This window comes from Sparus aurata, chromosome 17 (assembly GCF_900880675.1).
Source record: "Sparus aurata chromosome 17, fSpaAur1.1, whole genome shotgun sequence".
NCBI lineage: Eukaryota > Metazoa > Chordata > Actinopteri > Spariformes > Sparidae > Sparus > Sparus aurata.
Window position 1 is genome coordinate 8,020,451 of NC_044203.1, and position 12,798 is coordinate 8,033,248.

A 12,798-nucleotide genomic window follows, 5' to 3' on the forward strand; every position below is an offset into this window, starting at 1 on the left:
CTGGAGAAAAAACAGCAATGCGTTGATGTGTGACTAGTTCATGATTATTTGTTACTGTGACTTTCTGCGGTACATAGTTGGTTACTTTAATTTTTACAGTACTTTGTTGGGTACTGTATTTTCTACAGTACATTTCTTGTTACTGTAATTTTATACTCTATATATTTGTCTACTGTGATTCTTTACAGTAGTGGTTTGATTACTGTGAGTTTCACAGTAACTTTTTGTTTGCTGTAATTTTTGTAATTAGGGTCCGGGCAGCTAAGCTGCCAGGACACTATTGTATTCCTAGGAATTCTTTCTTTCTTCTTTCTTCCGAGGAAGTCATACTTCCCATGGGCGAAAACTCACCAAACTTTACAGATATGTCCGGCCCCATGCCAGATTTACTTAATTCCAAGGACATGTCAATATTCCTCCTGGGGGGGGGGGGCACAATAAGCATTTAAATTTTAAAAACTTTAAAAATGCCTACAAAATCAACAGTACATGCTACAGTTTTGAAACTTTCACCAAACTGTAGCCCCAATACTGCTGAAACTTTAGTCCACTTAAACTCGTTACAAATTATGAAGTCCATCACTCAGTTTTTTTCAAAACCTGTAAAACTTATAAAAACCTCTTCTCCCACAATTTTTGCTCAATTGTCACCAAACTTGCTAGAGAGCATCTTCAGACTGTCCTCCACAAAACTTGTTTCTCTGATTTTTAATTTATCAAAAATTAAGCCTACAGTGCATCAAAATGTTTGACTGTAAACAGTACTGTAAACATATACTATCAAATTCTTGCTAAATACATTTTCAATCTTCCTGAAAAAAAATTGAGAATATTTTGGAGTCATGGTTGATGAAGTTTGGCAAATAACAGGATTTTATCTCAAAAACTGAATTTTTAAGAACATTTTGAATTCTGCTCTCATGGGAACAACTGGAGTCAATGTAAGAGTGGCATTTTTTACATCCGATTTTCTCTTATGAAGCAAAAAAGTTAAAAACAAATCACCAACATTTCCATGCTGTCAAGATGCAATTTATGTATTATCAAATTTTTGTTCAGGTAACAGAATTTCTGACATTTTGACCATTTTTGAAATCTGCCTTGATAACAGCTGCACGGACAGTGACTCCCTGAGTTGACAAAAGTAGCTACACAGCAGCTCTCACTTCCAACCAATTAGCTCAGTGAGTTAGGAGCTGCATCTTGTTGTCAGGGGTTGTGGGTTCGAGACCCAGCAAGAATGATGATGATGACCGATCAAAATGTCAGATGTCCCCCAATACAAGACAGTTGTCCTGATGGTGGCATCACAGCAAGCCTCTAAATTAAATAAAAACAAATAGCCTAGACTGGACCATGGGTGAAAACTAACCACATTTTGCACAAAGGTCCAGTCTCATGCTAGATTACCTCAGCTGTAAACCAAAGCCAATAGTCCTGATGGTGGCGCTACAGCAAGCGTCTAAAGTTAAAACTTTGAAAATTCATAACAAATCAACCTGCTAGAACTTCACACTTTCATCAAACTGTAGCCCCAATACTAAAGAAACTTTTGTACATTTAAACCTATTAAAAATTATGAAATCCATCACTCTTATAAAAACCTCCCACAATTTTTTCCTACAGTGCATGAAAATGTTTGACTGTGAACACTACTGTAAACATAAATCCCTTCAAATTGATAAATAAATCTTCAATGTTCATGAAAAGGGTAACATTTTTAGAGTCATGGTAGATAATGTTTGACAAATATCAGAATTTTACCTAAAAAACTGAATTTTTGAGAACATCAGTTATTCACTTATGGAGAAAATCAATCATTGTTAAAAACAAATTACCAACATCTCCATGCTGCAATATGTGTATTTTCAGATTTTTGTCTTGATGACTGAATTTTTTACAGTGGTTTCAAATCTGCCTGCACAGCAGTGAATGGCTTACTCGATTTGTGAAGCCACTGTTGTAATACCACTTGCCAATTAGCTCAGAGCGATAGATGACAATCTTTGGTTCCAGAAGTTTTGAGTTCAAGCCTCAAGTGGTCCAAAATGAACATTGTTGTCAACTGTCTTGTCTTCCTATTCTCCTGTTTGTTGCTCAGAATTGCCTAAATTTGCCAAAAAATAGCCCGGACCCGACCCATTGCTGCGCAGCAGCTATTATTTCTACTTTGAAATAGTATACAATAATATAGTAGTGGATTTCACAGCAATTTTCTTTACTGTGTATGATTGTATACTGATATTCTTAAGTGCACTGCCAACAAAAAAACAACAGCTACATCAGGGTGCTGTTGTTGACTTCAGCACAACATTTAATACAATCAAACCCATGAAGCTGCTTGGACAACTTAATATCACGCTTCAAACCCCACAGTGTTACCGATTAATAACTAAAGTGATATTGTTTCTTTTTTATGGATTAAAAGCTATACAGTTACACTTATTGCCTAAGACTGAATTTAGACAAGTAAATAGGATTCTTGGGAAAAGTTTGTTTGTCCATATCTATTTCAACATGACAATGCCCCCCATCCATAAAGCCGACATCAGTTTTGGACCTCACTAATGATCTTGTCTAATGAAAGAAAATCCTTGCAGCCAGGTTCAGCATCTGGTGGCGAGACTGAAAGCAGAAGTGTGGAGGCGACTGTGTGGGTGAAGGTGGCATGTGTTGTAAAGCACTTTGATTTTTAATAAGAGTTTAGTGTTGACTTTTGAATAACACAGACAATCAGTCAATGAGGAGATTTAGATAAGTCAAAATCTTACAGTGCTGCAACAGAGAATGTACATAGAATGAACAAATGAAACATTCAGACCGTAATAGAGTGTTCAGGCTAAAGGTAAATGGATAATAAGCTGTGCAGTTTAATGGGTAAGTTGACGAATGTTAAGGTAGAGAAATGTGTGCAAGATGTTTGTCAGTGTAAATTACCTGAAATCACAGTAGTGACATCATTAGGATGCTTTTGTCCCCTTAATAACAGGAAAGACATTCTAGATGAGGGTGTAAATGATTTCATGTCATCATTTAATCAATAACATACCACATCCCTGTAAATAATATCCGAAAGGAATATTTGACCTTAACTTTGATGAGCTCTGAATATTGACCATGTGCAAGAGGGGGACCAATAAACAAACTTACACATATTATACTGTATATGATTATTATGCTTGTGAGGTATTTCTGTAGATTTCACTCCTTCCAGAGTACTAAATCCCGCCATTAACTGAATACAAACTTCCCACCTAAAATTGTCAATGGACTTTAATGATGATACACCGCTACTATCCTTCATGGCCTCTCATATTGCAAGATTCTTTGCGCGCCCGAAAAAGAAAGACAGAAAGAAGAAAATGGCGACCTCAAGTGGCGCAGATCTCGCATTAAAATGTAAGTGTTGGGTTTATACTAATTTTTTAGTAATTTCAACATCCAACGTCAGATATGTTAAACTTCAAGGGTAATATACGTGACGTTGGTAATGCTTAGCTTGATGCCTTTGGAAGTAAAGCCATAAAAGCCTTCACTGTCAAATGTTAGATGTTCAGAGGTTGACTTATATCTTTTACCTTATTTTGACTGTTGAGATGTTATAGACTATTTTTACTTCATGTACATGAATGGACCAAGATGAACAAATTTAGATTAGGCTATGATCCCTGCTATATTTCCAGACTGTACTACTGTAAATTCTAGTTAAACGTTTGAATTGAACAAAGAGCTAAGTTTAGGATTATCATTATTATGATTATATTTTTGCTATATTAGAACCCTCTTGTCTGTTGGGGCTAACACAAAATGTCTTTTACATTTCAATGTGTTTTAGTGAGCAAACTGAGCACTTCATCACTGTCCAATGTCAGAACGAACATTTATTCACAGGGGCGAAACATTCTGCCGTGGTTGGATGAAAGTAAGGCAATAATAAATAGCCAATTTCAGTCCTGACGTCACTTTTTGTAAATCTTTGCATCCCTGTGTTAATTTGATCTTCTGTTTACCTTTTGTCTTGCTTCTCTCTGTGTTTAGAACAATTCTGGAAAAGATGGTCCTGCAGGGGAAGGTCGAGCCCAGCAGGCCAAAAAGAAGTGGGACGATTTAAAGAAAAAGTACAAAGTAGGCGCAGGTTTGAATGACGATGTAGAAACTAAATTATATGTGTTTTACCCTTGCAAGTTAATAAATAATTTGCTGAAAATTGATGACTTGATTTCCACTGCCTTAGGATTGCAAATATCCGTGAACAGGAGAGGGGGTCAGCGGGAAGCCCAGCGCTGCTACTTGGCCCTGGTCCATCCCTGAGGACACACCAGGGCCACGACAATGATGATGAGGAGGAGAGCCTGCCAGGGCCGAGGAGGAAGAGAAGGAGGGAGGAAGAACTCCTTCAATTGTTGAAGGAGGACATGAGGCTGCAGAGGGAGGCAGGCGAAAGGAGAGAGTGAGAGAGCAGAGAGAAAATGGAGAGAGAGATCCTTCACTCTGCTCCAGAGGACAGCCAATCGTTACATTATTTCTGTTTTTAGTTAATTTAGGAGTTCTTTTTAAATGTGTTCATAATTGTTCATTTTTTTGTAACCCATGAAATAAAATATTGTTCTATTGTTACACGTTGTCTATTCCATTTAGTATTTACAACTTAAGTACAATTTATAACAGGGTTAGCACTTGGCACAATGCAGTCAGACAAGTACTGTTCTCTTGGCAACCGCCAAACCCAGACTCGTCCATCAGATTGCCAGATAGAGAAGTGCGATTCGTCACTCCAGAGAATGCGTCTCCACTGCTCTATAGTCTAGTGGTGGCGTGCTTTACACCACTGCATCAGTCGCTTTGCATTGCAATTACTGATGTATGGCTTGGATGCAGCTGCTCGGCCATGGAAACCCATTCCATGAAGCTCTCTATACACTGTTTTTGAGCTAATCTGAAGGCCACATGAAATTTAGAGGTCTGTAGCGATTGACTCTGCAGAAATTTGGTGACCTCTACGCACTATGCGCCTCATCGTCCGCTGACCACGCTCCGTCATTTTGGCTGAGTTGCTGTCGTTCCCAATCGCTTCCACTTTGCTATAATACCACTAACAGTTGACTGCGGAATATTTAGGAACGAGGACATTTCACGACTGGACTTGTTGCACAGGTTGCATCCTATCACAGTACCAAGCTAGAATTCACTGAGCTCCTGAGAGCGACCCATTCTTTCACAAACTGTTGTAGAAACAGTGTGCATGCCTGGGTGCTTGCCTTTATACACCTGTGACCATGGAAGTGATTGGGACACCTGATTTCAATTATTTGGATGGGTGAATGAATACTTTTGGCAATACAGTGTATTTACCATTATGCATTGTGCTGAGGGAAAAATGGCGGACAAATGCATAGTCCACAATCGGCATGGATGTAATGATGTTTCAACTGTGCGACAGCAGTGACGTAATTAGCGGTGCCTGAGTAGTGTGTGTGCCACAAGTGCTTTTTTCTTTCTGCCGATGAGCACCCTACATAGTCCACTTTGTTGGACTCCCTATGTAGTGACGAGAGAGTAGGGAATGAGTGAGTAATTTTGGACACAGCCTAAGTCTAAAAAAATGGAGACAAAATAATAAAGAGATATTGGAACAATAAGATAACAATTTGAATAGAAGATATAATAAAAACTATTGGAATAAAGATGAACAGTAACTACCTTTGTATGTACACAGATTGTGCAATATCATAAATGTGCCTGTGCAAATGTGCATGGTTCCTAAGATAATAAATAACAACAAGAACAAAAAAATAATCAGTCTTGTGACATGAAGTGTATGGTTGAGTCTTTGATCAGTGGAGAAAGGAGGTGTTGGGAGCTGTGGTGTTGGTGTTGTGTAGTCTGATCGTGATGGTATGAAATAGCCCCCCAAGCACTTAGGGGCACGTGGTTGGATGAGTCTGTGGCTGAACGTGCTCCTGAGTTAACTCAGCTCGGCGTAGAGAGGGTGAGAGGGATTGTCAATTATAGCTTGCAGCTTACCACTCATCCCCCTCTCTGTCACCGCCTCCACACTGTACAGCTGGCTTTCCTAACCAGTTTGTTCAGCTTGATGGCACCACCGCTCCCGATTCCACCTCCCAAGCACACTGCTGCAAAGAATATGATGCTGGTTACCACAGACTGGTAGAACAAGCTACGCATCTTGTTCTCCTTCGCTTTTCAAGCTTGTTGATTTTTTTTCTTACAGTCTTTAACCTCTTCCTCATTAAAGTGCACAGCGTGAGCTAGGCTAGAGATCATACAACTACTTTGTTTAGCTTGTTTAACAGAGAAAAACGACAAAAACATCAGGTCATCATCCAACTTTGTGCCATGGATGTGAAGCAGTTTGAAGACCCATCGACATGCACAGAGTCGGCCAAAAAGGGAACAACATGAACAGATATGTGGCCAAGGAGGAGATATGGCGATACAGCAAAGATTTATTGGTATGCAAAGAAAAGGTATCTGCTTTGCCGAAATGCCTCCACTGGAAGAAATAACCTGTGGCCGTTTTTGTTTTTGTTATGTTTTGCCAAAAAAACAAAAAAACAAACACTTTTGGTTTAGGCCCTGCGATGAGCTGGCGACTTGTAGGATTGGCTCCAGCAAAAACCCCCGTGATCCCATATAAGGGATAAAGCGGTTACAGCCAATGGATGGATGGATGGACTTTTGGTTTATCATCCCCAGCGCAATTTTTCAAAATTGGGAGGAATACAGTTTTATTGTAATGTTGATTATGATTTACACAAATGACCTGTGAAACTCTCAGACTTTCACAAGCAGGTTCTCCTCTATTGGAATTTATTGTACAAACATAATTTTACACCACACAATACGCCCCAGTAGAACAGTAGGTATATCTTGATAAATCCAAATATCTGTTTGAAGAACTTTCACATTTTCGCGTTAAGAACAACACATTTAATGGATGAAAATGGTATTTTTGTTTCAAATTTAATTGAAGAGCATGTGTCATTGGAGCTGATAAAGTTTGCAAAGTTACAGAGTAGCTCGAAGTTTCTCTCATTGGATTTATTGTGGCATCTTTGATAATAAAATACTAAGAGCTTAGGGACTGACAAGGAAAAAAGGGATCAGGGTGTTTTGGATAAAAGCTTGATATAGTTATCATAATCATGTTCTGTCTGCACCCCTGCAAGAACTGAGAATCAAAGCCCTGATACCAGAGCATTTCCTTCATTTGATTATGATTTCATGATCTGCATGTGCTTTTTGAAATGGAAACTGTCCAGCAGACCACCAGAGCCATGACAATCTCAGCATAACTGACACATTATTATTTCCTAACTATGTTCAGTGGTTGTCTGTATGTGTTAATTGGTTTTCAATTGTGTTTTCTCTTGCAGGGTTGTGAGCTGTAGTTTCCCTTCAGGTAAACACACCACCAGTCTATCACAGCTGCAGGGCTTGTTAGATGAACCAGATACAGTGAGTGGTGGTGCAGCAGCAGCGAACAGTAGGCCTGCTTGCGCCACCTAGAGAAAGTCTTTCAACAAAAAGCGGCTCCGGAGAATGTGTGAAGAGGTTCGAGTGTTGCTACAGCTCAAACACCACCGGGAACAGAAATAACTGGAGCCTGTGTATGAGGCATAGACAACACAACCAATGAAGCTAAACAATCAGAGGCAGAGCGGCGAGTCTGTCTTCATGAGTAAAATAGCCATGTGATAGGTTGGAAGATATCATCACAGCCCATCACGAAATTCTGTATATCGTTACATCCCTAGGCTTTCCAATTATAAAGGTGGGACTAACTTTTTTCATGTTGAAGGGCAGAACAGTCCTTTTGGGTCTTGGATGAATCCCATCAAAAAGAAACTAGAGTTGTAATGGCAACGTAGTGTTCTAATGGCACATGTGAAACACTGCAAGGGAGCTTATTGAATCTGTGCATCACATTCAACAGAGGCAAGAGGAATAAACTTGTGTACAACTTTTAATAACTTGTCTTTTCACAGGTGACGCTTCGAGCAAAACATTCTTCAAAGTGTTACCAGAAAGCAGGCAGGACTGGATCTACACAATCAACTGCACTGCAATCTCATATAAACCACTTTGGCAATAAGTGAGTGTGTGTAAGCCCTGGACAAACATACGAAGCAGATGCAGTTATGCGGCTGTAGAGCAGGACTGAATTGTACCAAAACCACCAATCCCCCCATGCTAGCTAGAGTAGGCGTGTGCATGAAAGGACATTTTGTGACTTACCTACTACAGAGAGCTACCTGTCCCTCTGTGGGGACAACACCAGACCAGACCACAAGACACCACAGCACAAACTAATACTAGCTGCAGTTCAATACAGTCTAACACAAGGGCAATACTCCCATGTGAACTTGCTCGGCATTTTCATAATTTTACTGTTCAGGTTGCTGTAGTTTCCTTGTTGATCAGCTTTTCTCTCTAATCCAGAAAAAAACACCATCATAGCTAACCATGAATGCTACAACAGTGAACCAGTCGGACTGCCCTGAGGTGGAGGTCCCTGTCCCAGTCTTTTTCATCATTGGTGCAGTGAGCCTGGCTGAGAACCTGCTGGTAGTGGTGGCCGTCATATGGAACAGGAACCTCCACTCGCCCATGCACTGCTTCATCTGCAGCCTGGCAGCCTTCAACACCATCGCCAGCCTCACCAAAAGCTGCGAGACCCTGATGATTCTGTTTGCTGACGTAGGACAGCTGGAGAAGAAAGGATCCTCGGAGAAGAAGCTGGATGATGTGATGGACTCCCTGCTGTGTATGTCGTTTGTGGGCTCCATTTTCAGTTTCCTGGCTATCGCTGTGGATCGGTATGTATATATGTCTTGGAATTGCATACAGAAATGTTTTAGATGAATGTTCATATTAAACTGTGTAATCAACAGACTGAAGGATTGATTTGAATCATTGATGGGATGAATATGGTACACTCCAGTCTAATCCACCAGATCCCCCATGACATAAAGGAAACCAGATTAATGTGATCTGTTTACTGCTTACCCAGCCGTCTTGAATGGTTTCTCAGCGGACTGTGGGTCCTACGATCAATTATCCTCTGCTCATAAGTCAATTCAAAGCATCAGGTCTCTGTAACTAGGACTAAGGGGAGAATTTTGTAAACTTCACTATTCACATGTTATTGTGCACCATGTTTTTCACGCCTTATAGACATCACTCATTTCAGACAGTATGGTAGTATGTCAGTATGGTATGACAACACAATGCAAAACTGCCTGCAATCCATCACGTAAAAAATTCAGCTGTCATACTTTCTGTCCTGTGGGGGTTTTAAAATGCTTTGGGCTGCCAAAATATTTGCATTCAGGAGCTAGTTGGTTAAGTTAGTCATTTGCAATGAAGTGCATTTAAAACCTCTATGCAAAGGCTAGTTGATTGCCTGCATCAAAACAATGTTTTTTGGGGGGATTTTCAGATTTTACTTAAATTAAAACTAATATAAGGTAGAATTACAAATAAAACATGTGGTTTGTTTTTAAAATATTCTCCAGCAATGTGCTGTGTAATGACTTGAAGTTCTTTTTATTTATCTTATATTTTAATAAAAAAACAAAAAAACCCCAGTGTACACAGAACAACAAACAGACATACAACAACATTAAACCAAGAATGAGAAAGACAAAAATGGTCAATGATGGTCAGAAAATACAGACAATAACGAACAAGCAGATCAGAAAAAAAAAAAAGAAAAAAAATCAGTACAAAACAACTGGAAGAAAATAATATTCTATATTATATTTCAACAATATCATAAGTAAGTATCATTAGCACTAAATTAGTAGGAAAACAGGGAGGGAAAGATAAGAAAGAAAGATTTGTATGTTGCTGGGTAAATGTGTGACGGAGTGTGGGTGTGTCTCAGGAAACAAGTGAAACAATATATCTATCCATCTATCCATCCATTGTCTGTAACCGCTTTATCCCTTTTATGGGGTCGCAGGGTTTTTTGCTGGAGCCAATCCCAGCTGTCTCTGTTCGAGGACAGGGTACACCCTGGACAAGTTGCCAGCTCATCGCAGGGCCATCACTAATGACAGAGGCCACCATGCAAGGTGCCAACCGCACATCAGGAGCAATTTGGTTCAGTATCTTGCTCATGGACACTTTGACATGTAGCTCAGCTCAGCCCGGAGATAGGATTTGAACCAGGGACCTTCCGATCGCTAGCCGACCTGCTCTACCGGCTGAGCGGGTGTTGACAGGTGAAAGTGGGGAAGAAGAGTTGAGGTAGATGCAGAGATTAAGGAATTACTTTATGTTTGTTAGTCAGGGGGGTTACCATGGGCGAGTGGTCATAATAAGCTATAAATGCAGTGCATGCCCAAGCCCTTCAATAAAAATAATTGAAAATATTAATCTGGCAGTGTTTTCAATTATACAATACCTTAGTTCTACTGTTTTGGTCTTAAATCCGTGCCTAATCTGTCCCGTTTTGCTTGCGAAAAGCTGGAAAGCCGACAGCTTGTTTCGCGCATGCGCACTGTGACACCGAGTAGTACAGTCACTGCTAGAGGCTGTGTTTACTGTAGATGAGCATTTTGAATGGCAAAAAAGCTGTCAATGAAGCAGCTTATCTGCCAACGCGCATGCGCAAAACTGACTTGTTTGAATTGTTCAGCGGGAAACTGTCAGTGGTTCATTTCATCGTGTAGCCTGGGTCAAAATGAGTGAAAATATTAATTCTATTCAGTCTTTGCGTTCAGTGCCGTTTTCGCGGAGAACTTTTGAAGAAAAGAAAACTATAATTTCAAGTGGACGGCCTACTCCTGAAGTAAATATAACAAAAACTGCAAAGAATTTCGTCCGTCACTTTCAAGCCAGCACGTATGAGAAACATAAATGGCTAGCTGGCTGTCCACAGGTTGGCAAACTGTTCTGTTGGCCGCGTCTCCTTTTTTCCACGGAACACACAGTCTGGACCACGACAGGTTATGGTGATGTAAACAACCTTCACACTGCTATGAGCAAGCATGAGCATGCATCTTCGCACATCCTTGGTGACCTTTTACTATCGAGTTGATATAGTAGTTAAAAACCATATTATATTTTTTATTAATAAATAAATACCCCCCTTACAGGCGCGCATGGTATTGACACTTCAGCATGACCACAGTAAAAGGTCACCGCTCGCCACTGGGGGTTACATATGGTCATGAACATGGCTTTGTTTTTTTTTATTTGATTATGGATATTAATTGTTGATGGTAGGGGAACTGCTCTCTCCCAGCCCCCTACTTTTGGATTAGAGTGTTAAACAAAGCAATTGTTTTAAATTGTCTTGTGCCTTCAAGGCTCTGCATATAATGTAAACTGAAGTGCTTGCATGAATCCAGCTGGATTCATTGTTGTTCACTGTACACTACCTGCTCAGCACTAAACAAAAGTCAGACACAGTTTGAGATTAGCTGGTGAACATAATGTAGCATTTAGCATCTTAAGAGACAACTATCTCCCTCAGACATCAGTAGAGACCAAAAACAGCGCTCAAAAAAAAGTGAATGTTGGACTTACCTTCATCAGCAGGACACAAACACGACTCCAAATTAATGATGAAATTGCTCCATGGCTGCTAAATGTGTAAATAAGCAACAATTTTGCTAACAAGTTTGCCATGTCAGCTTCAAGGATATGTCAATGTTGTGTTCACAGTTTGTTTCAGCTCCCCCAAAGTGGCCAAAAAATCTAAAGCTTTAGAACATCCAAATGTGTGGAAGCCAAAGAACGGCTGACTGTGTTAGACCTTTATTAAAGTCTGATGCATTGATCAGTGATGGAGCCTGAACTGACATTTTCAGTTTAAATCAGTTGTTAAAGATATCAAAATGCCATCTATGCATGCTGGCATGGCAGAATAAAAAGAATAGAGGGATTTTTCTCTCGACAACAGAGTGATTATCGTGTTATCACGAAATAACTAAATGACTGTTCTTGAGGTAACTTAAAGAAAAAAAAATTGCAAGCATGGCCAATCTCACCTTCTGTATATATTAACACTCAAAAGACCATGATAATTTGACAGGATGATTGAATGATTTGTTTTCCATTTCAGTTACATCACCATCTTCCATGCACTTCGATACCACAACATCATGACAATGCAGCGGACAGGGGCCATCTTGGGCGTCATTTGGACGACATGCGGGGTGTCAGCTGTGCTCATGGTGCAATTCTTCGAATCCACCTTCATCATTATCTGCTTTGTTGTCTTCTTCATTCTCTCCTTGGCAATAATCTGCTTCCTCTACGTCTACATGTTCATGCTGGCACGCATCCATGCCAGGAAGATCGCTTCTCTGTCCAACAGCGGCTGGGGGAGGGGTCGTCATCAGTGGTGGCGGGGGAATAGCATGAGAGGGGTGCTGACTCTCACCATCCTGTTCGGAGCGTTCGTGGTGTGTTGGGCACCGTTTTTTGTCCACCTCATCATCATCATGGTGTGCCCCTTGAACCCGTACTGCGAGTGTTACCGATCCCTGTTCCAGCTGCATGTGGTGCTACTGATGAGCCACGCCCTTATTGACCCGGCCATCTACGCCTTCCGCATGGCTGAGCTGAGGCACACCTTCAGGAAGATGCTTTGTTTGGACTGGAGGCGTTGCTGACAGAGAAAATCTCTTTGCACCTTTTATTTATGCTTTAGGTTACCAAAGGAAAATACGCACCTTTTCTATACCTGCAAACTGCTTTATATTCATGGGGTTGCATATATTTACGTTTTGTAAGCAACAATACATAGTATTGTACCTGTGC

At 40.3% G+C, this 12,798-nt stretch overlaps 1 protein-coding gene across 1 annotated transcript; it reads left to right on the plus strand.

The window, feature by feature from the left end:
* Positions 1–8,487: 8,487 nt before the first annotated feature.
* On the plus strand, positions 8,488–12,781 carry mc2r (melanocortin 2 receptor). Its single transcript, XM_030394663.1, has 2 exons — positions 8,488–8,840; positions 12,098–12,781. Exons 1-2 carry the CDS (start codon positions 8,488–8,490, stop codon positions 12,648–12,650), a joined length of 906 nt encoding a protein of 301 aa, XP_030250523.1. The 3' UTR covers positions 12,651–12,781.
* The last annotated feature ends 17 nt before the right edge of the window (positions 12,782–12,798 follow it).